Below are 25,505 nucleotides of genomic sequence, written 5' to 3'. Positions count from 1 at the left end.
CCGGACATGAGCCAGCTCCAGTTCACAAGTCATGTAGCTGTGTTAGCACAGCACTGTGCCCACACTAATAAAACCTGCTGAGAGGCAGGGTATATTAGGCTGGGCACAGTCCTACACTGTCTGGCCAACTTCAATCAAGGACAGAGGATGCTGGGTCTGTCTGCACCCATCCGTGTACACAGGCACTCCTGCTCTGTTAGACTGACTTCTGTGCATCTCTTCTTCTGAAGAATTTTTTTCTTATGTTGTAAACTATAAGGCTAGAGCACAGCACGTTTGAGGTACATTTGAGATCTGAAGTACCTGCCTTGACCATAGCTATGGTAATTTCTTGTAGCTGTTCCAATGAAGACTTAAAAAAAAAGAGAATAATTACTAGCACTACAGGGCAATGAGGGGCTAGGGCAATCAAATGGATTCTATTTACACAAAAATACTTCCAAGAGCTCTGAAACACAACTGTCCTTTATAGTAGCAGCACTTCCCCCAGGCATTTATTCTGTTGTGGAATTCAAGAATTATAACTCAATTCTTGTCGACATCTCAAAAACAGAGGGCACATTTTAAGTAGCATTCACATCTATCTCAAAGTAAACAAACAAATAGAAAATTAAGCTATTCATTGGAAAAAACAGTGAATCCAAGTTCTTAGAAAAAGCCAGAAAACAAGACTACGAAAAGGGATCGTAATACAGCAAATCACTAGCTCTTTAAAGTTTTGCTCCAAAGATACATGCAACTAAACTCATCTTCGCCTGTGCAAGGAAATTACTCAGTGTTCCAAGGATGGAAAAACCCCATGCCTTAATAACCTACTGACACAGAAACCAAAGGACAGGTGTGCATCTCTGAGCTCAAATAACTAGCCCAAAAGATCAAGGAATAGAACTGTAACATGAACAGGTTAATAACATTGAGTTTTCCTTAATAACAAATACCCTAGAGCAGCTTAAGTCTAACACGACTTCTCCATTTTGTATTCTCTTCATTTAAAAAGAAGATTAAAAAAGCCTAGAACAGCCAACCAAAACAGATTTAGTGAGCTACATACTTGATTTTTAGGAAGTGCAGTAAAAAATACTGCAATTATACAACAGTATCTGTGCCAGCCCTTCAGTCTTGCCCATAAAAAGGCAGACAAGGTAAAAAGGCCAGTTACTACAGTGTGATACTCCTGTTTCAAAGAAACTTAACTTTTCTATTGTCTAAAATAGGCATTTCATGTTTTTAAATGAACTATAGATTTCTGACTAAAAAAAGTCATGCCAGTATATTTAAGATATCTTCAGCAGCCTTCAAACCCAAAGCCATTGATGCTAACTGGAGTTTAGCTTATTCAAAAACCGAATTTGATCTGGACAGTAGCCTTTGAATGAAATTTTAAGTCTTCTTACACACAACAGTATTTCAAAAATAGAACTCCTATTTGGATTTATGCTCTAACATTCATCATTTGCGTCCATTTTATGATCTAAACATGTTCAGGCAGACTCAGGTACTAACAGTCAAAGAACAGTGGCAAAGGAAGATGGCTTAAGGAAAGATTTAGTGCTAATTTTCATTGGAATAGCCTGCATGCTGCAAAAATACTAGATAATATCAGTCAATATTTGGGTTTGCAATAATGTCTGTTAAGTATGACCTGAGATCTAATATAGTGATTGTATTTCTTAGCTAAAAATTACATATCTGACTTCAGAAACATTAACTCAGTATTCAAAGATGATTCTATAAGAGCGAGATTTTTGAAAGAGTAAAAAATATTTTTCATTTTGTTTTACAATATATGCAAGAATACTCAAAATAATACTGGCTAGAACAAGTTCTAACAAACATTAATTACTAGTGACAATCAAGACAAATAGTATTTTGGATAAGTAGCAATGCTGGATATGCACCTCTAATGTACTATAGCTGTGAAGTTCATACATCATAAACACCTGCATAAAAAAAAAAAATGTCAGTGCACAATTTTCAGAGAGAAGTTGAACTTTAGCCTTAGTGACAAAAATAATGCTTTTTCCACCTGAACTTAAGGAATTGAGTAACTAGCCCATTCAAGTTTTAAAAACTCAGACTAAAAATATGGGAGTTTGCCTTCCCCATTCCATTAAATAAAAAGACAACAGACAAAAAAAAATAAAATTGAGAGCTACTCTCTAAACCTTACAAAGAACAAGGTAAAGAGAAATAAAGCGTTCCACTTCTAACTACAGCTAATAGTTTTTCTTAAATACAAAAACATTTTTTGTCCCCCTCCCATTTGTTACCCAAGCATGGAATAGCTCCAGTTAATAAAATACAAGTTGGCTAGAGCTGAATTATAGAAATGGATATTTACATCCAAAGAACACAGACATAAATGACACACAAAACACGTGTATATAACTTTTCCTTTCCTTAAATGCAAAAATCTAGTAACAGAAGTAAATACAACCAGAGTACAGAATTGTTGACAGGAATATACTTTTGTGGTTCGACATGTACATACAACCGGTATATAGTGTCTATTCCACAAAGAAAAATGTGAACTGATGAATCTCCATGTTAAACTTAATCAAGATCATGGGGGGGGGGGGGAGGATGGGGGGGACATGATGACATGACACAACACACATGTACAGACACAACCCAGAAATAAGCTAAAGAAAATTAAATTTACATTAATTTCAAATTCATTATCTGCATGCAGACTTCTCGGCTGATTTAAAAGACAGTTAAAAATGTATTTTAAAATCAGCAGCTTAGAGTTTGTCCAGAACGTCAATAAAATTACTTCAGAGAAAGTGCACATATTTTTAGAGTCTGGTCAGCTAATCTGTATATATCATCCGCATATATATCCTACTATTTGTCTCCTACGAGGCAAAAAAACCCCTAGTAATTTCAGTGTAGAATCAAAAACAACAGTGAAAAGCAAGTGTAATTTTCTGCATCATTCCCTAACACCGGAAGGCTTGCTTTTGTCTCCCTAAAACCAACCTGCAAAGATACAACCTACAGTTAATTCTTTCAAGCGAAGAGCTTCTCAAGTGAAAAGCACAATTCAAGTAGGACATTGAACATAAGCCAGAGCCAAGAGCCATACCTGAAGCCACACAGTAACATCTTTGTCAGAACAGAGAATAATAATTACTGCCATTACTATGTCACTGTATACACCACATATTAAAGACAGTAATGAAATATTTCACAACAAATCAAAATTATTATCTTGGAAGTAAGCTACATAGCTTCTATCTAGGAATTCTTTTCTGGTCAGATATCAAAAAATTACTATTTCCAGCAAAGCTCCACTTGAATTTCCTACTGCCACTAGCCAGTTTTGGAGTCGACAGCAAAAGGAAAATTACAAACTGTTTTTTAGTAATTCAATACATTACATTAATAAATTATGGTTAGCTTAAATTTACTTCATCATGAAAAGTCAGAGAAAGTATAGGTGAATTTGCAGAAGTAATTTTCCAACATGAATACCTGAACAGCACCAAACAACTGATATATATACAATATATCAACAATACAAAACAATTTGTATTACTTACTGGTATATAATAGATATTCATTTTAGGGGCTTCATTGGCAGTCATTAGCATTCCTAAAAAGAGATTTCCATATTTAAAAATACTGCTCACAAGAGGATAACATTACTTTAATAAAAAGTATATATATATACACACTTGAAGCATTTAATTCACATGCAGTAGATTTGTACTTACAATTTAAAATAATCTTTCCAAAAAATAAATGAAAAAAATGGAAAATTTGCTGGCACAAAATGGCAACCTGAGTATTTGTAGGGAAAGAATCCTTCATAGGTTAGGGGAGGAGGGGTGAAATCACATTACTTGTAGCTTATACAGTCCATATTCCTGGCCTGCAATAGAACAGCTATTTGGGATCTATAATAAATTGTTGTGTCAAATGCTAAGGAAAGAAAGGTCTGATAGCAGCACAATTAACAAAGCTTCATTTCCTACATATTCATCCTCTGTCCTCTAACTTAACTGCTTGGCACCACTTCAAGCAACACCGACTCCTGACAACCGTGGGCTGCCATATTTCATAACAAACTTAAACAGTTCATCCCATATTGCACTTAAAAGCTACCTTGGGTATAAACTTGTATTATTAATACAAGGGGTTTTGGGGGTTTTGTTTTTGAACACACAACTATAGCCTAATTTATATTTTATACATATATATAACACATATATAATATATAACATATATATATAATTTACATATATAACAGTCATAAATCATACATGGCTTACACCTTTACTTGTATTTTATCTTGGGCAATCAAAACAACAGTAGCTTCTCAACACAAAATGAGTGACGGGATATTGTGGCTTCAAGTGCTGTAATATTAGTGATACTAGCCAACCTGGGCAAACTGGAAATTTGAAATATCTACGAATATACCTAAGAAATACCATGATTAAAGCTTGTAAATACTCTGAATATAAAAAAATACTGTAGAAGTATTAAAATCCATGGAAAAATCTCCTATTGCCACAAGACTTCATGTAAGTTCAAAATGAGAAATGCTCTCAATTTCCTTCTACATGAGAGTAATAAGGACATTTGGCATACACTTTTACATTTATCTCAATTTTGTCTTTCCAACATAGCTGTTCACCAGGAATACAAGAGATGGAATATGAAGAAGAAAAGAGCAATCAAGTTAGATAACATTCTGATCTAAAAGCACTGTAACATATGCCACTGAGACTATGAATAATTGGGTCAATTACTATACACCCAGAGGGCAGAAATATAATTTACACCCAACTAGAGGAACGCAATTAACATGGGTGGAGTAATCCTTTCTACCTAATCCTTTTATTAAAAAATACACAATGCAGCTGGACTTATAATGTCAGAAAAAAAAGGGGGCTTGCTTCCTTGGCAAAGCAAGATATTTGTGAAAGCTTAGTCAGCAAACTGAGGCTGAAAACCCTACCTGAAAAGGTTTGCAGGCAATTATAGTACATACATATACACACAATGTACTATAGTATATAGATTACACACTCTTAACATATCAGTATGCTTACTACTAGTTCAGGAGACAAAGCATTTCTCCATTGACTAAACGTGAATCACTAGAGACAAGAGGACAGAAATAAATTCTGCAGGTGCTTCAAAGATGACAGTAAAAGGAAAACCTCTTTGAGTCTTCCACCAATAATTAAAGGAGGGAAAACAGACTTTGGAACAGTACATGGGCATATACTACAGGGGAAATGAAAGAATACAAAAAAGGAACAAGTCTGTGAAAGGAGAAGTCTACTCCACACATTTTCATAGTTTCAGCTTGTTAGTTTTAACCACTTTTTATGGGGAGACCACACCCTAACAAACTACACAGCAGCCTAGTTTGATCACTTTAAAAGGGAAATAAATTAGGACTCTTTTTCCAGAGAAAAGGTTTTAATAAGACTCATCTTTGGAAAATGGTCCGAAAAACAGGAGTATGAAGCAGTAGTAAATAGGAGAAGCAGTTTGAGAAAATGCAAATTTTTAACTTAAATTTGGGTTTTTTTACAGTAACTGAAACAAATTAGACAGCTTTCTACACAATGAAGATGCTGTTCAACTTCATTTATGTCCTACAACTTAACTGGAGTGAAGGCTACTTCAGTAACTGGCAAGCCTTTTTTCCCCTAGCCCCATTCTGTGCACATATGATCAGCGAAAAGAAACTCATAGCTAGTTTAAGAGATCCACTGAATTTTGTCACCATGTAGTTTGGTCAAAGATACACAAGGATTTGCTTCCTATGAAAGGCAGTAATACTGAAGCTGGTTGGTAAAAAAATTTAATTTTTAAAAAAAACGAACTTCAAAAAAATTCAAAAAATACTCTTGAAAAAGAATAATTCACATTATACTGATACACAGTTTACCATAAATGACAGAATCCTAGAATATTTTGGGTTGGAAGAGGTCTTTAAAGATCATCTAGTCCAATCCCCCCCTTCAATGAGCAGGGATGTCTTCAACAAGACCAGGTTGCTCAGAGCCACATCCAGCCTGGCCTTGAATGTTTCCAGGGATGGGGCATCTACCACCACTCTGTGCAAACTGTGCCAGTTTCACCACCCACATTGTAAAACATTTCTTTCTTATATTTAGTCTAAATCTACCCTCTTTCAGTTTAAAACCATTACCCCTATTCCTAGCTCAACAAGCCCTGGTAAAAAGTCTGTCCCAGTCTTTCTTATAGGCCCCCTTTAAGTGCCGAAAGGCCGCTGTAAGGTCTCCCCGCAGCCTTCTCTTCTCCAGGCCGAACAGCCCCAACTCCCTCAGCCTGTGCTCACAGGAGAGCTGCTCCAGCCCCCTGACCATGTCTGTGGCCTCCTCCAGACCCGCTCCGACAGGTCCATGTCTCCCCTGTGCCGAGGGCCCCAGAGCTGGACCCGGCGCTGCAGGGGGGTCTCGCCGGAGCGGAGTGGAGGGGCGGAATGCCCTCCCTCGCCCTGCTGCCCACGCTGCTTCTTGTGCAGCCCACAACAACTGGCTTCCTGGGCTGTGAGTGCACATTGCCAGGTCATGTCCAGCTTCTCATCCACCAGTACCCCCAAGTCCTTCTCTGCAGGGCTGCTCTCAATCCCTTCATCCCCCAACCTATGTACATACTGGGGATTGTGCCAACCCTGGTGCAGCACCTGGTACTTGGCCTTGCTGAACTTCATCAGGTTCACATGGACCCCCTTCTCAAGCTTACCCGGGTCCCTCTGGATGGCATCCCATCCCTCAGGTGTGCCAGCCACACCACTCAGCTTGGTGCCCTCTGCAAACTCGCAAAGCGTGCATTCAATCTCACTATGTCATTGCTGAAGATATCAAACAGTATTGGTCCCAATATGAACCCCTGAGGAACACCACTTGTCACTGATCTCCACCTGTTGACCACTCCCCTCTGAATGCAATCATCTAACCAGTTCCTCCACTGAACAGTTCACGCATCAAATCCATCTCTCCAATTTAAAGAGAAGGATGTTGTGGAGGATTGTGTCAAAAGATCTTACAGACGTCCACATAGTTGAAATTCGTAGCTCTTCCCTTATCCACTGATGCAGTCACTATTTCAGAATATTTTATGTTACAGTGTAGTTTCTCTTTTCCAATTCTTTATTTGTATTTTGTAATTGTGACAATGAAGTGTTAAAACTATTTCATAAGGGTGAGATTAAGGTATGGGCTTTCTGAGCAGCTGTTTCTCATGAAATGTTAAAACACAAGCTAGGCAAAAATCTCTTGGGTTTCCTCAGCTGTGCTGGCTTCATGAACATCCAGGATGCCCTGAGCATGCTGAGGGGCACCAATGAGAGCACTGAGCCATAGCCATACTGGTACTTAAATGATATTTTATTTGCAGATTTCCACAACTGCAAGCTCATATTACTGAAAGTATTTCCTTATTTTCAGATGTTCAATTATTATTATTATTTAGATTCTCAATGAGCATGAGGTGGTGCTAGGTATCTTAAACTCTGGAGCAACAGTATTTATGACAAACATGCAAGGCATCACTCCTACCTTAAACCTCTTAACTTCCACTGCAGCATGTTCTAGGATTCCCCGTCTGCCTCCATATAATCATAAAATACAACCCGGTTTTCATCCCACAACAGTTCTTACCAAAAGACATTAACCTGCCCCCCACCAGACATAGTAAAGAAATAATAAGAAGAAAAGCAGAACTGACTCGAGAAGAGATGAGACACAGGACTGGAACGCACTATCTAGATCACAGACACCTGAAAAGGCAATATCCAATAAGCAACACTGGGGAGATACATGCATTCAAATCTCTGTGCTGCAAGATTCTTCCTTCAGTCTCACGAAAATAATTTCTGCAAAAGTACTTGAGGCACGTCTACACACCCGAGGCTATACAGCATCCACAGCTGAGTGATGTCCACCCCTGTAGGTATTCAAACTTGACTGCTTATGACCTGAGCAACCTGATCAGACTTCAAAGCTGGATTAACCTCAAGTCTGGCCCTGCTTTGAGCAGGAAATAGGTGACACCCAAAGCTCCCTTCCAACCTAAATTACGCTAAGATTCTACATTGTCAAATAGCTTGCTTCTGTTTCACTCCCTGTCATGAGCCCTTCATTATCAATGCTGCATGGATGTTAATTCACTCCTGGATTCTCTTTTGGATCAAATCAATAAGCTCAAAGACGAAACCTCAACGAAATACTAAAGATAATTCATTCCAATTATCTCTCTCTGTAACCACTATGGATAAGAGCAGATCAGGTTTGTCCACCTCCACGTTGCACAGTCCACAGTGTTACCACACAGTTATTCTCAAATACACCTAAATGAATTCATACACACAACCAGGGCACATGAGATGTACCCTCAGTGCCATGCCATAAAGTCCTTGTTTTGGCAAGCTTCAATACTCTGCTTGCATTATTTCTGGCACATGGATCTGGCAAAAACAAATATATGGAACATAGATTAAAATGCTATCAATGTCTTTCTGAGGGCTCAGAAAAACCTAGCCCAATTCCTAAGTATTGGAATTCTGTTTCAGAGGGGGCTAAACCTGAGAAGCAAGTTAATATTTTCATCAGCGAGGTCCTGCAGACCACTGCAGTTTTGCTGCTGCATAAGGTCAAAAATGCCTACCATCTCAGCAGGAATCAGTATATAAGTGCTCATCTTACAGGGAAAAAAAAAAGACAAAAAAAGACACATTCTTAACTGAAGCTGGCAGAAAAGACAAGATAAGTTTTAACTCGTTAAAAATCTCAAACTCGCTTATCTACAATCTTGAATTTGAGCTGCTAGTATGAAGCAAAGTCCAAGTCGCTCTGTCTTCACTGCTAACTTTCTCCAAAATTAAAATAGCAGCAGAGTTTGCAACACAGGCATTCTCTGGTTCAAGAATTTTACCCTGTGCCATTCTAGTGGCCCTAGTTTTATTACATCTTTTTCAGTACTGCTTTCTAAAAAGGAAAAAGGTGTCACATAGTAAAGAACTAAGCAACTCAGATCAAGCAGGGAAGATTAAGGCCAGTTGCAATCTAAGGTACAGCCAAAGCACATGTGCACACACAACCACCATTTTGTAAAGTATCTTACTTGTAAGGTAGGATCTGGAAACTGGTTAAAAGCGACCCTCGGTTTTGACCTCTGAACATAACGTTATAGGAAATGACAAATTTGAAAACAGTCACAAAAAGCATGCAAATCTGTGCACTACAGAATCTACACTTAAAACCAAAGTCCTCAATCTAAGGGAGGGCACAGTAAATGCTGTATCTAAAACACAGACAGACCACATAGTTGTAAACACTTGTAAAAATACGAAAACTTGTTGTAAAGAGATTTTTCCTAGTTCTAGAAAGCAAGCTCCAATTCATGTGGGACTTAGCTGAGACAAAAGGCCAAAATTCCTATTCTTATGAAATGAAACACTTCAGCTATTTGAAAGAGCAAAAGAGGTCAGTCACTCAACTGACAGCACAGCAACTTCTAACTGCAGAGAGGCTCCGATTTAATACAGATGCAGAGGAAACAATGACACTAACTGACAAGTAACCATTTACTCCTAACTCTGTCATAAGGAGGAAAGTAGAGTTAACTTGTATCACCTAAACAGAAAAAACAAGACCACAGCTTGGGTTAAGTTCAATGAGGGAAAGCTTGTGTTAAGGCATTAATATATCTAACCTACCTGAGTTTGGATACAGGCAGACATCATTGATATCATGTTCTGGCTCCATTGAAGTAAATATCTTCCCCTGAAATTACAGGAAGAAAACATAAAGAACTCCAAACAATATAATTAAATTTAGGAAATCTAAACATTAAGAATAGCCATTATAGAATCTAAGAAATAGATGGAATAAAGATGGAACAGATTTTGCTGTTTATGTATATATTTTTATATAATGTCATATATATATGTAATAACATTAATAAAATGTTATTAAAGGATCTGAACACAACACAAAGAACTCAATGTTGTATTTTGCCTCTGATCTGATCTCTTAGAAGGAAGCGTAGCCTACTATTTATTGAAGACACAGCAATGTACAGTGGCACCTCTAACTTTTCAACTCACTTCTGTGTTGAAAATATATGTGCTAGATTTACTTTATTTTATGCAAAAGGTGGGGGGTAAGGTCCATAGGTTCTGGGCACATTGGCAGTGTAACCCTCAGTTTGTTCAACTCAAAATTATTTAAAACTACTAAATTCAATTTTAGTAAGTACCATTAGCTGAAATGATGGACTGGAAGTAGAACTTTATTCTGGAGCTCGGTTCCTCCACCTTGCTCACATCTACATGAAAGGAAATATAGCTCAGCACTTTGTTTATAATTTATAAACTCAGTATTAAAGAGGTCTAAATATAAAAGTAGTAAAAGCATCCAGTGGTATCTAGCTTAGATCAGAATTGAAGTTATAAAGGTTATTTAAGAAAGAGGTAAAAGCAGGAAACAACATTCTGAAAAAAATAAGAATTGGAACAGAGTCTGAAAAACCCAGACAAAATACAGGTGCTCTTATAAGCCAACACACAAGACAGCCAGTAAAGGAAGAGTCTCTAAGAACTGGGCCACAGAATCCAAAGCATGAGAGTACATGTCTACACTGTTCTAAATGAGGGACAGGAACAGAGCAAATTTTGATCCTATTCCTCTTCTTTCTTTCCCTGCAGCAATCCCACCTACCTTTCTGGGCCCTTCCTTTCCCTCCCAGTTACATGCTGTTACCCCACCCACCTCTGGTCTCTCCCCGATGATTAATAAGAGTCCTCCCCCACCCCGGTCTTAGCAGACAAAAGCCTCATGCTCCCCACCCCAAGGCACGTCTCAGCATGGGGCTATTCTGGTATCAAAGCCATATGCTCTCCACCCCACAGTCTGCCTCTGCAGTTGGTTCCCAGCCAGAGATAGTCAGGAACCAACATCTGGGAGAGGTGGAGCCAGCTGGAACATACTCTAGGAAAGAGTCCAAAGCTATCTTTGCCTTCCAGCAGTAAGAAACCCTCCCTTTTCCCACTGCAGAGGCCACCTGACAAACCTTACAGTGTTTCACTCTCAATGAGGGAAATATATATACACCTAGGAAAAATGGAGAGCAGCCACTGCAGATGTTTTAAATAATAACCAATAATGTATTTGTTCTTTTAAACAATAAAAAATAACTGCAGAGGAGCTTGCAAAAAACCGCTTGCGATCACAGAAAAAATAAAAGAGGCTGTTGAAAGTTTATGAAGAAGCAAAACAATAGAGAAATGACTGCCTGAAATAGTCAGAAAAAAGGGCCTCTGAACTACTACAACTGTTCTTGGTATGTTTCACTATAAAGCTAGAAAAGTACAGATGGTGCACGTTTTTCAGTCCTTCTAAAATACAATGACTAAAGTTAGCCCCTCAAACCAAACCAAGTTACAGCAGTATTACTATGAACCTATGGGGTAACATTTTGTGCAAGCTTCACTGACAGAAAGATAAGAAAAAGAACTGTATAATGTAATGAAAGGAAGTGTTACGAAAATTAGAGATTTCCATTTCACACAAAGGTGCAAAAGGCAGAGATAAGCCATTGCCTACTGCAACATAACCCATTACAGCATAATACACATTTTGATTTGGATCTAGGCATAGTATCTGCTTCAATCTCCAAATAGGTTTCTATGAAAATAGGAAGCACCTGATTTTAATAGGTCATAAACTAACTGACCTACCTTTCAAGTTAGCCCTGCTTTGAGCAGGGAATTGGAATGACCATTTTTTCTCTGATGAAAATTTGCAAATGGATGTATTCAAGCATACTGTGAGAAATACACAAACCAGGGCAATGGCTAAGGTAGTACCTTTCATGTTTAAACCCTTCTATTGAAAGGAGCATCTGAGGCAGACATGTACAAACAGCTAAAAAAAAAAAAACTGACATTGTATCTTTTACCTGACAGGCGGTTGAATAACTTCCCAGATGCTGGTTTATTTAGTCAGACTGGACAAAGTGTTATGTAAATTAGGACATATTAAAAATTCAACTTCCTACACTGAATTTCAGCTTTGTTATTCAAGCTGCATGAAAAAAACATAACAAAAAGGAAGTAAAAATTAGAAAATTTGAATGCAGCAACAAAAAAACACTTACCGTATCTTTGTTCCACATTTTTATGATTCGAGAATCTGCAGAGATAATTAAATCCAACTGATGCTGAAACTGAATTGACTTAATAGGCAGGCCATAGTGGTGATCTTTGACTATTAATGGATTACTAGACCGGAGATCATATAATAAAACCTTGAAGAATAAAAGGGATTAAATTTACAATATTGTAATGCTAAGAGGAAGTCATGCACATCAGATCTTCACTGAAGACTTAACTAAACTTGAGATGTTTTACTGAAATACACGGACAGAATTTACATAAAAGAAATCATTTTAATTTCTGAAAATAGTTTATTAAGTGAGCCTAGTTTAATCTGGCAGTATATTTTAACCTCAGCATGCTTCAGCCTAGAAAAATTAAGAGCAAATTTAAGAGCTTCTAAAGTATTTTTTATTCCTATTGGGAAAATGAGCCATTTTAAAGGCTGTTAGCATTTTTTAATTACTAATATTTCACTTTCAGGTCCTTGTGCTGTTCTCACAAGATTTGAATTTTCAGACCCCCTTCCACATTCAGTAACACTTCCACTCAATGAAACCCCACAGAATGTAATTTTTTATGTTAAAGAAGGTAGAAAATACAGGCCCTGTCTTCCAGAAACCTGCATTTTTATCTCCAGAGTTTCCTATGGAACTTAAGAGACCTTGCTTGAATCTTTCATACACAAAGTGTGAATACTAATAATTTTGGGGAAAAAAATATTACTGGTTTGTTTAATAAAAAAGTATAATCTCCAATAAAACTTGCCTGGTACGTATGCTAACATTATTGTAAATACAACTCTTACATACATACTTGCTCTTGACAGGCTAGTTTTCCAAACCCATGAAAAGACTGATGAAGGCAGAACCCCCCACCCCCCACCATCATTTTATAAATATGATGGCAACAATGAATCAATGAATATAAGTGCTGCTTTATAGAAAGATAAGACAGTAAAAACAATAGTTGAAAGAATCACTTCTGCTTCTCTGGCCACCATCAAGATAACTGAGAGCATATGTTGCATTGAGATGGTACTGATAGTCTCAAAAAGCAGCAACATCCCCGCATACTTGACTGAAGTCATAAGGAAACTACAGAATTGGAAGTTATCTAGTATGTAGGTTGTGATGACTTTAAGTGGTCCCTATAGTGTTCTAAAGAGCAAGACCATTTGACAAAATTAATTTGCAGTTTAAGAATGACTATTACTTCTCTATACATATAATTTACACTCTTAATAATAATTTGTGTTAATAGATATTAACATTACAATAAGTGCACTCAATGTATGATATACTTGGACTGGCAATTGCAAGAACTCCTAAGAACTGCTGTAGATGAAGTTAAGCCTACCTGCCCAGTAGTTGTTCCAACAGCCATATTCAAAGCTCCATCAAACTTCAGGGCTGAAACGGATGGTAAACCATCTATCCTGCAAAGCATGATGCTTATAGTTAGACATTCTTTCAATAAAGGCTGCAAATAATTTTGAAATGTTAAAAATAGCTAATTAATTAAAATTAATTTACAGATATCACTCAGAAATACTACTTCAAAAAGCTGCATTGTTTACATCCACAACTTGTGGTTGTATAGAGAAGTAGCCACTAGTACTCAGATCAGTAAGAGACTCCTTTATGACTAAGAAAACCCTTTATTCACACCAGCAACAAGACCAGACCTTGGGCAGGCCATTTTAATGCAAAGTGGGATCTGTTCCTAAATGCAAAACTTCTGAAAGAAACAGAAGAACACACTTTGAAAGGTAGCCTTTACTCACTCTGCATCTGCTGTCACACTGCTTAAAGCACAGTCCAACACACCAACTCGATTTCTAGTTCTAGGATCCCAGCATTCCACTTTACCCTAAACAGTTTAAAAAAAAAACATATTTCAAGCTTATCCAACAGAAGTCTGGTATTCTGAAAGTGTTTAAAGAAAATTATGAATTAATCTATGAAAAATTAACCAAGTTCCCCAAGTTGACATGAATTGTTCTAATAGCATACAAGCTCCACAGATTTCACTGGTATTTTTAAAAAACGTGACCTCAATCAAAATCACTAACACTAAATTTCTGAAGATAATAGGGTACACATGCTAGCTAATTTCTACAGACAGCTGTACTGCATAGCAAGGTAACATTATTTTCTCTCCTACCTGCTAAATCTCAAGCATCTCAGCAACCAAGGTAGCTCAGAAATTGTATTTGCACTATTCTCTAAAAAGTCACCTTATTTAATGGATCTATACTTAGCAGATGAGATCAAATTGATTAATTAAGTTCCTGTCATGATTTCTTCTTATCCTCAGGCAAACTAATATAAAAAAAGAAACACACAATACTGCCCTTTTTATATAAGGAATGCAAACATTTACCTCAGCCGTCCCCATAGCGAACAAGAAGTGTACAGGATTTATGTCACAGACATTACTCTCTCTAAAACAGAAAAAAGAGTAAGTTTAATGACCTCAGAATAATTTAACACAACTAAAAAGATTCCTGTAATCATGTACCCTAATGCTCAGCCTGGAAAAGCAAAAGCTGGCCCTAGGGAGGGACTGGTTGCTTTAATAGCACCCTCCTATACTCTGAGAGGCTGACCAAAAATTTGGAGCCATCAGAGACAGCGCTGGTTACTTGAAACAGGTAAGGTTCCAACCAGATGCAAGGAAAGTATTTTAATGTTATGCAAATAATTAAGCACTGGAACAGGTTGCCCACAGAAGATGTGGAATTTCCATCCTTGGAGTTTTTAAGACCCCCCCTGGGAAAACTCATCAGAATTCAGTGTGATTACGTCTTCAGCAGGAAGCTGGGCTCTGAGGTTCTCTCCAACCTGAATGCTTCTGCATTTCTCTGCCCACACCTACCACCAAGCCTTGCCATATTGCTCTGTTCCATTATATTCTTAAACAACTCAATTATGGCAAAAGGTCTTCCCAAATACTTATGTTCTCAAGCTTACATCTACCACATACTCTGATGAATGGCCTGTCTTCCCCTCCCTCACTCAAGTACCATATTTCTCAACAGAGTCCTGTATTTCTCCAACAGTTCTTCCAAAGTATAAATATTTGCCCTTACACACCACTTGTCCCAGTACTCTCCAACTTCTTCCATTCAAAGCCCTCCACCTCTAATTCTGTAACTCATCCAACTCCCCACCTCACAACTTTTCCCAACTTCAAGTCTCACCTCTGTAATTCAGATTTTACACTACACCTTTAGCTCTTCCACTCCAGGATTTTCCCACCTTTTTTATTTTTTTCCTGCTGCTCAGTTTCTGTATTGTGCCTTCCTAAATACTGCTTTGTCCATTAAGCTATCCTACCCACTGAACACCAGCTGTTGCCCACCAACTAGACATTTTATCGAGGTGAGTCTGTTCTTCTCATCTGCTTCTCCCCACATTAAAGCAGCCCAGCTCCTGCTCTGGTAGGGTTTTCAAAAGAATCAGACACATGCTGGAGATATAAAAATTCTGTTTGGGCTACTCCAAGAGCAGAAGGACAAAGACATGTCTGGGAAAGTACATACCCTGTGGGTAGATCTCTATATGATGGCTAAATTGAGCAATAATGGCAAAGTTTTAATGAAATGCTCTTAAGATCAAGTTATATAATACCTATTACAAGTCCATATTAAGTAATTTTAAAATATCCACAAAAGAAAACTCAATTAAAACATAAAAACTAGAACAAAGAATTACAGAACATAAAATGAGGCTCAGGCTCGGCATATGCTCCTTTTTAACACAACAAGATGTTTGGGCAGCATTGAGATACAGTACTGATGGAGAGCATGCTAGTCGTTTGCTTCCACCTGGTGGAAAGACGACAGATAGACGTCATGCATTACAGATAACTTACGAAGCGTCAGTTTGCAGGGAGTTCAGAAACCTTCCTTGTTCCAGATTCAGCCTGTATACTTCAGAACTACAATGGAAAAATTCAAAATTACTCTTTTCTCTTACAAATACTGAAAAATACTGCTGCAAATTTAGAGAAGTTATAGTAAAATCAGGCTGTCAACAGGAGTTTTTAAATATAAAATTTTCAGGTTTCACAACCTAAAAACTAAGACAAATCTGTCCTTCAGTGTTAAAAATACAGAGAAAAATGTGCATGTTCACCAAAGATATTTATTACACTGCAATATCCTACCAATTATTCTTTTTCCAGGGAAAAGAAGCATTAATTCCTTTTTTAGGATCTTTCAGTTTCCTATGATTTATGTTATATCTTAAATTGCTACTTACTTTGTATGAAATCCTGAAGACCTCATTTTATTTTTACTATGATTTCTCACAAACTCAACTAATTATATGTGATTTGACTCACATTTTAACAGCAACAAAACACCAACCAGGATAGAAAAAGTTACTTAACTTCCCTCACTTAGATGCTAATCACTTTTTAAAACAGTACACTGAATTGAGATTTTTTTGTAACAAATTTGCTAACATATAATGTACCCAGTTTAAGAATCAAAGGGAAAAAAAGTATTAAAACAGTACAAGCAACTGAATTTATATTAGTCTTCCCATATTTTCTACTCTTCACAAACAGTCTCAGTTATTAAATTGGAAGGAACTGCCATTTCTTCCAATTTTTAACTTTTCTGGTATTTCATTGTTCATTTTATTCCTGGAAAACGTTGCTAAAAAAGTGAAACAAAGTAATGCACTTGATCAATACCTTGCTCCTACAAAATACAGGTCACATGATGGATAGTGATAAGAGAAATCTCTACCAAATTTTGGTATTCTTGTCTTGTAGTAATGGCCATGTTGCGAATGAAACTCCACAAATCTACCACACTGCAAGAAGACAATCTGAAAAGAAAATAGAAAGCACTGAAACATACAGAAGCTGACAAGCTCCGCAATTTGTCTTTGTCTTACAGTGATTTTTTTCAAGTTCACAGACAAGTTTATCACAACTCATTCAAACCATTTCTATTAAAAAGACAGAATCGACTAGTGCTTCATCATTCTCATTAGCCACAGCAAAAAGCTTTATTAATAAACATTAAATGAATATTCACAAGAGTATATGCGACATCCTGAAAGTGACTCTGCAACCAGAAGCAGTATAGCCATCTCAGTGTTCTGCTGCACCAGAATTAACACCTATACTTCTGACAGTTAACTTCTTCCAGGTACAATGCCACGCAGACATCAATATGTTCATAGGTACTAAGCACATGAATGTCCTGACGCATGGCAGCATTCCAATAATGACACCAACGACCTCTGTGCTTTTTTTGTTGTTGTTGTTTGCCAACTGAATAAGCACGTTGTTTCTTTCTGAAACTGAGACAAACATCTCAGTCCTGCAAAACCCCGCAGGGAGGAATTACTAGGCTAACTAGTAGTAAATAAAATAGGCCAGAACCTGCCCCTATAGTCCTGATGGCAAGTTAACATGGCACAACTCAAATCATATGAAGGAATTCTTCCCACTCCAGAGACAGCATCATCCACACCATCCGTTACACTCATGCTGTACCTCAAACCACACCCAAGCACTGTGTGATGAAGAAACAGGTGGCCTGATCCAAACTCATGCCACGATGCATACAAACTGAAACTGTATAGATAATCTCAGGCTAACTCTTGACTCTGAGCCCCATCTCTATTTAGCTTAGATTAGAAAAGAGTGCTAGTTTAGTTTCAAATCTGTATAGTCCATGCATCTTCTAGAAGTAGTAGACCATTGAAGACTCTACATTTCCTACTGCTGGACTATATTGTTACCAATGCAAATATGGATGAGAACCTCAAGAAATGCGAGGTACAAAAGTTATTTTAAATCTGTTGTCTTTATTTACATATCTGTATATTCCTCCCTTACAAGACACAGACTGACCTTGGCTAGTACTTCATGCCTATATACCATTAAGTCCTCCCTTAATTCTGCTTTTTCTAATACCAGAAACCCTAGTGTTTCAACATTTATCCACGGACTCACTCACCTTAGTCCAAGACCAAGTAGAGTATCATCTTTCAGAATTACAGAATAGTTTTCTGTAAAGAAACCCCCTGCCATGGGCAGGGTCACCTTCCACTAGACCAGGCTGCTCAGAGCTCCATCCAGCCTGGCCTTGGACACTTCCAGGGATGGGGCATCCACAGCTTCTCTGGGCAACCTGTCCCCGTAACTATGATTTCATACGAGATTACCGATGCAGCTGCACAGTTGGCGTTGTACAATGATCTTTTTAATTTGCATCCCAATCAATCCTTTGCATGCTTAATGCCTTTACGCTTTTAACTGGAGATTTACAACAAGCAAAGCTCTTTACTTACTTGTTTGAAACAATGCCCAGATCAAATCTTTTCTCTGTCATCATTATAGAAGAAATGCCTGCATCTTCATGCAGTACAGAAGCTACATGAACTATGAGAACACAAAATTAAATCATATCACATTCTCTTAGTTCACTACCAGTAAGCCACCAAAAACTTAGTACCAGGAAAGAGAGAAGATGCAGTTTGCTTTCAAGGACAAAAGTGAATTTTCTTCTCACCTGCTCTAGCTCCAAAGATATTTTACAAAGTTTTTGATAGCTGCCAAAACCAACCAGATGTTCTGCTTGTGATCGCTTTACCTCTAGTAATTTTCAACTTTAAGATAAATTTCTACAATATTGAACTTGAAGAGATTTGTGTCCTCTGTCATTAGCAGTGCATACAACTTACTGTAAATCATGTTTGTCTTTCCTTCATACTAAATTGATTTTGGTCACTGCCAGAAAACTTCAACCTGAGGGTAGCAAAAGCATAGCCGCCAGTGTGTGGCAAAAATACCAATCAGAAATACAGGTCTTTTTGCAAAAGGCTGTGAAAGAAAAAAAAGATACCACTCTCTCCTAAGTCTGAAGCTCAGTCCAAGACTACAACTTATGAGAGAAGTGTAACTGGCTTTATGGATACCAGTATAACCAAAAGCTAACAGTGTGCTCTCACTGTGAAGATGCAAATAAGCCTCAAAAGGCAACATTACAGAGACAGTGGGAGCAAACTGGAGAGAAGCTGTTTTCCTTGTGCTACCAAAGCATGAGGCAGTGTGTCCAGTTTTGGGGCCCCCAATTCAAGAGAGATGTTGAGAGCATCAAAAGGGCTACCAAGACAAACAAATGTTTTGTTTGGGGCAGAACACAAAATGTACAAAAGAAGGAGAGGCTGGGAGAACCTTAGCTTGTTTAGTCAGGCAAAGAGCACCCTGCAGGATAACCTAATAGCAGCCAGCAAATGAGGTGCAGTTACAAGAATGACAAGTCAAACCCTTTGCCATAGCAACAGTGAAAATTTCAGATTTTCACGGGCAGGTTGGACAGGAAGGAAAAATTCTTTACAACGAGGTAGTACAGCATTACAACAAGTTATTCAGTGAATTTGTGGAACCACCATATGCCTGCAGTTTTTGACAGTCCTGTTCAAGCATTAAAGGACGCCTGAAGATCCCCTTCCAATCAATATTTTTATGATTCTAAGAATTTCAAATGTAATTCCTCAATGTTCCCTTTTTCTAACATGATCAAAACATTATGACAGCTTCCTGAAATTAAGTTTTCTTTCTAATGATTTGTAAGTTTTCGGAAAATCAAATTAAACATAAGGTTGTATTAAGGACTGAAAGCAGGGCTTCAGTCCGAAATAGAGTACCAATTTCAGCTGAACACACACACAAGCCTTACTGTTTGTAACCAGTCAGAAACAAATTTGTGAACACAATGTGTTCCTCAGTCTCCCAAATAACTGTTTGGCCTGTATTACCAGAAACAACCTCCCTCAGACAGCTAAGTGGGAGGCTATTATACTGTCCCAGTTACTGCCTTCTGCTACTTGAATTCAGACACATTCTTGGAAATCTCACTGGAAAATTTTTTGAAAAGACTAAAGACAGAAGGCTAGATGATAATGTCTCTCATCAAACAGTAAAATTTATTGAAACAAACCTGTACCAGAAATGATAAGGTCTCTTCTCAGAAAAAAGTATTAAAATAAATACTTAACAAAACAAACAAAAAAAACCCCACACACCAAAAAACAACAGCTTGTCCTAATGAAATCAGCAAAATTGTATGCTTAAATTTAATGTTTAATTTGAAACAATACTTTGATGAATCAGAAAAGCAAAATTTACAGAAAGAAGTAACACCTTTTATTACACCAACTGTTACAGCTGAAGAAACAAGCTAGGTGTTAAATAGCATTAGAAGCAGTAACTGAATTGGGCCTGAAAAAGAGCTGATGGTCCTAAGAACTCAACTGTTTCCTCCAGGTACAGCTATTCATTTAAAAAAAAAAAACAAACACGAACAAAACAACACACAAACAAAACCCCAAAATATGATGGTCCTAAGAACTCAACTGTTTCCTCCAGGTACAGCTATTCATTTAAAAAAAAAAAACAAACACGAACAAAACAACACACAAACAAAACCCCAAAATATTTACTCCCCTCCACAATCTTTGCCTCATTCATATACTTATGCTAATCACAGCTACAATAACACTGACAAATCAGGCTACTGACTTACCTATAGCTATCCCACCTCTCAAAAATGGTGTAACAGCTTATGACTTGTCACAAAGGATTACGACTTAACATTACCCTAGAAAAAACACCTAATTCCGTTTTTCACATTATTTTGTTTGTAGGCCAGATCATTATTTGAAGTTTTTCCCTACAGACAGAAGACTTTAAAAGTGGTAAGGCAAATTATAATACAAAGAGACACAGAAACAACATTTTGAATGTACAAAAAATGTTTATCCTGTTAACAATTCCTGAAACAAAAATTCTTCTACTCTGAAAGTTGTGTTGACTGCCTTTACTATATATGAAAATGCATTTTAATATACATATTAAACAATTTTTTCATTTATACACTGAAAACATTAAACATACCTTTGAGTAATCATCTGATAAAATCTCAAACGTAACCACTAGAGGAGAGAGCAAGAGAATTTTAAGTCAACTAGGTCAGCAAACTTATTTGCAAACATTGGCGTAAATCCCGAAAATATTTACATTGGTGCTAACCTTTAGTCATATAAGTATTCCCCACAGGTGTCAATGCATAATGCAGACATTGTGATAAAATCTTTAATTATATAACTTTATTTGCAAAATAGTGTAGTTTTCTAAAACTTTAGAAACATATGAAGCATCCTGTAATCTTTTTATCATTCTTGTGTACTTGACATGTTCCTCAACACAACGCTCGACCATGTATTTATTGGCTGGGGAAGACCTAATCAAATGGTTTTCAGTGAGTGTGTGGTCCATGGACCACATCATGTAATCCATCAAACATGATTTAAAAAAATGACACTAGTTTAGACACACTATGCACAAACCTGCATGTACAATCCTTCTAAGGGGTCAGCACTTTCTCACAAGTTTTAAGGCTCAAAAAATATCACAGATTTGGAAGCTACTATCCCTGCTAAACACTACAACATATTGAACTTTGCCTAGTTTTAAATGAGCTGGGTTGGGAACATTAGGGAGTAGCTGCTTCATCTAAATTGGTTCCATTTAAATGAAGTAGCTCATTTAAACGTTACCTGAAGTGACTCTTTGCTACATTTCAAATTAAACATACTTTCGCAATCTAGTAAGATGCCAGTTCCAAAAAATGTTCTTTAAGCTCTAATCACCAGCAAGCATTTACTATTACAATGATTCCTACTCTTCTAAAGTGGGTCTCACTCTTGCCATACCTTCCTCTCTGCAGCCTCTCTGAACCCTGCCCACACCACCTCCCCTCTTGCTATGTTGTAGCACTGTCCCTTCACCTTATGTTACTCCTTGTAGTCCTGACACACAGGGTAAAGAAACACCATCATGCTCTACTGCACTTTTCCTGACCTAATTTAGCCGTTCTTAATTTTTATTTTTCACATCACTTTCACATACACCACAGTTAAACCCGTTTCATTCTTCCATGATGATTTAGGACTTCTGCCACTCTGTGCTCATACCCTCATTGCTTTGGTCACCCCTGTATCCCAGTTTTCACCCATCAGACTTCTAACAAAAACCAAACCAAAACAACCAAACCACCACCACCACCCAAAAAAACCCCACTGCTCTCCAAATCTATGCACCTCAAAACTCAGAGCCACAGCAGCTCTGACCTCCTCCCCTCATCTAACTGCCAGCAGATTCTCCCTTTCTCATTGTCTAGATGGCTCCTTGGTTGCCTCACTACAGTTGTTCTCCCTCCAAATGAGTAGCAAACAAGTTGTAATTAGGGCCTTGGTGATGATGCCACCTACCCTTAAGTATCTTGTTTCCAAGAAAACAAACAAAAAACCAAACCAAACAAACAAAGCAACCCATTCTCAGGGAATTCTCTTTACCCTGTAATTCACCTACTGAGCTTGGGCTACAGAGAGAAAAGAGTGAGAACTCATTTCAGTAACGACAATGCAAGCACAGTACCTTCTCCCACCTTACTGCTTCACAGAAGGGGAAAGAAGGGAGATCTGGCCACTACCCAGCCATCATACCCACATCACATTCCCTGCACAGAGGACAGACTTCAGCCACGCTCACTCTGAGCCCCACACTTACTGGCTCAAGGTAAATCTTACATTCTTCACACCACTCCAACAGAGTAAAGAATGGTGAAGGAGGAGGAGAAGGGAAAAACAGAGATAAAAGACCAGGTGATGTTTTAATCTAGATTCTTGTGTTCTCCCAAAATACATTCTGTCTCCTCAGCGCAGCGAGGGAGATTTCTACTTGAGTCCGAACTGAATTATATATGAAAGATATCTTGTGCTAACAGCCATAGCTTATACTAACCTTCAGAATCTAAGCACCTTTCAAATTTCTGGGATAACTGATAGGTATCATAACAGCGGACCCTTGGCTTGTAAGTTCCTGAAAGAATAATTCGATCTTTAGTAAAAACAATAAACAAAAAGATAACATTAAAGCTCTTTTTTTTTTTTTTAATATAATGTCTTACATATACAGGCTTTACTGCATTTCACTGTAATTATTCTGATCTTACCAAAGTCTCTGTGACTGGAAAAACATGACCCTCAGTAACATAACCTTACGGCCTGAGTTTTGTCTTTGGTGCCTGAAAGCACCCTGCTTGTACATAGGTTCTTCTGATTACCAGATACATCATACAGATTTTAATAATACCTTCCAGTCAGTCTGAAAGAGCAAGTCTCCTTATGCTATTAACACCTACTAAAGTATTCATGGTTAGATCCTCCTTTCACAGTTATAAAGCGTAGCATTATCCTCCATCCTTTAAAACAATACTCGAACAATGACGTTCAAAAGTTATTTAAAGCAAATTTCTGTACGTACAATAAAAATAATTAAGAAATTAGTTTTAAACTGTATTATAAACAATTTCGTTTTTAATTGAATTACAAACCCCTGGTGGTAGAGTGGTTGGACTAGGTGATTGTCAACAGTCCGTTCCAACCCAAACTGTTTCATGATTTAAGAACATCTGTATTCTAAAAGGAAGTATTTCACAATACTGCTACCAAGACAACCACTGTATCACATCTTAAGCTTCCAAAACTCTGTTCAATGCTCCACTTATAAATGAACCCATCAATTCTATTTGAAATACTGTCATTCTGCAATCAAGATTTTCTAGCATTTTTGACCTCTGCTAGAGACTCACTTCATTAACTCACCAGCTGCCATAATATACTGTCCATCTCTTGATACCTTAATCTTTGTGCTGACCGTGGGCATTTCAAAGTCTTGAATAAGTTCAATTCTTCTACGAATATCTAGAAAGAAAAAAAAAAGTTTTGCAATGGTAGCACAACTGTATCGGTCCAAAAAAATGTAATAGTTTCTTACGGAAGCATGTTGAGTTAATTGAGTATAGGAAATATCTCTTAATATCTTTTCAAGTATAAAGATTTTTTCAAGTATAATTGACATGTTTCAAGCAGATTAATACAGTCTGTTAATCCTGAAAAGCACACTACCTCCACGCGAAATAAATGCCTATTCAGAGATAACTACGCAACCAGCTATTACATAACGTAGTAGCAAATATTCATCATATATTTCACACAACTAAGATGTTGTATGATGTACTACATCCTCCTACTAACTCTATGCACTTATTCTTTGGTTGAGTTCCTTGTACAACGCATCCTATGGTACATATATATTTTGTATAACAAGTTTAAGCTAAAATGACAATGCTCTTGCACTGTAGGATTAGCATATATATATGAGGAGTTTATAGTCAGACTTTACCATAAGCTATACATGGAATTCATCATCTACAACCCTGATATTTAATGTCTGAATTTAAAACAATACTGGTAATACTTTATTCACATAAAGCTATACAGAAAGCTGAAGTAACTATTTATATCTTTAATTTTGTAGCTTTTAAAATACGAGCTATCAGTTACTAAAGCTGTCTCCCTGTGGGTTTGCATGTTGCATATGTGCAGCAGAATATTACTGAGGACTCTGAGACAGGAAAACTCACCCACATCTTTCTTCTGTAATGCTCTTTTCTTCCTGTCAGAGAGCCACTGTAAGAAAATATATAAATCAGTCTTGAGCAGATTATTCATGCAAGAACCAGAGAATCACTTACAAGTTTATCCAACTTGGAAGCATAAGTCCATTAGGCCGCTAATAATATTTTTCTTTATTATTTTAAAATTTCTGCTGATGAGTTTAACCACGCCACACCGAGAAAACTTACAGTCCTGGTTTTTAAGGGTCCGTAGAATAACACACCTACAAGTTAGACATACACGCATTCAAACCGCATGTTTAGCTTAAGAAATCCTTACGGATGGTTTTAGTTACACTCAACACAAGCCCGCAGGGAGAAGAGGCAGCTCAGCCAGCCGCCGGGCCCCGCACGCCCCCGGAGCCTCCTGCCGCCGGCGGGCAGCCCGGGACCCCGCCACTCGGCCGCAGGGGAGCCCGGCCCGGCAGCGCGTCCCCTCGCCCCGCTCGGCGGCCCTCTCCCGGCCGCCCGGCCGCTCACCTCCGGGAGGCTCCTGCCGGCGCTGAGGCTGTAGATCTTCACCTCGTTGAGGCTGGAGACCTGCATGGCCGCGACTCGGCCCGCCTCTTCCCGGGCGGAGGGGAAGCGGAAGGCGGCTGGCTTCCGGCTGGCGGCGGCGGGGCCGGGCGCGGCCCGGCTGCTGGTGGGTCAGGCCCGATCTGCCGCACAGGGAAGTGGCCGCCCCTGGCCAGCGCCGCCGCTCGCCGCGGAACAGCTTCGCTGCGGCCCGTCTCCCCGCCCGTCCGTTCCTAGCGCGGGAAGCGCCTGTGGCAGGCGCGGCGGGCGGCGGCGGCGTCCCCCCTC

At 38.2% G+C, this 25,505-nt stretch overlaps 1 protein-coding gene across 2 annotated transcripts in view; it reads right to left on the bottom strand.

Moving 5' to 3' along the window:
* Positions 1-25,296, bottom strand: part of NOL10 (nucleolar protein 10) — a 53,906-nt gene extending 28,610 nt beyond the window's left edge. The window contains exons 1-13 of one of the 2 annotated variants that reach the window (XM_037392062.1): positions 25,182-25,296; positions 24,669-24,714; positions 23,848-23,946; positions 22,985-23,062; positions 21,077-21,114; positions 16,856-16,992; positions 16,028-16,093; positions 14,534-14,594; positions 13,935-14,020; positions 13,508-13,586; positions 12,151-12,300; positions 9,710-9,776; positions 3,546-3,598 (exon numbers count right to left, since the gene is read on the bottom strand). In XM_037392062.1, the coding sequence (XP_037247959.1) occupies positions 3,546-3,598; positions 9,710-9,776; positions 12,151-12,300; positions 13,508-13,586; positions 13,935-14,020; positions 14,534-14,594; positions 16,028-16,093; positions 16,856-16,992; positions 21,077-21,114; positions 22,985-23,062; positions 23,848-23,946; positions 24,669-24,714; positions 25,182-25,247 (1,026 nt within the window). In that variant the 5' untranslated portion in view covers positions 25,248-25,296. The remainder of the gene's footprint in view (positions 1-3,545; positions 3,599-9,709; positions 9,777-12,150; positions 12,301-13,507; positions 13,587-13,934; positions 14,021-14,533; positions 14,595-16,027; positions 16,094-16,855; positions 16,993-21,076; positions 21,115-22,984; positions 23,063-23,847; positions 23,947-24,668; positions 24,715-25,181) is intronic. The other variant, XM_037392063.1, reaches the window with a different exon arrangement.
* Positions 25,297-25,505: the final 209 nt, after the last annotated feature.

This window comes from Falco rusticolus, chromosome 6 (assembly GCF_015220075.1).
Source record: "Falco rusticolus isolate bFalRus1 chromosome 6, bFalRus1.pri, whole genome shotgun sequence".
NCBI classification, from domain to species: Eukaryota; Metazoa; Chordata; class Aves; order Falconiformes; family Falconidae; genus Falco; species Falco rusticolus.
The sequence above is the reverse complement of the archived record's forward strand: the minus strand, read 5'-3'. Positions and strand labels throughout refer to the sequence as shown.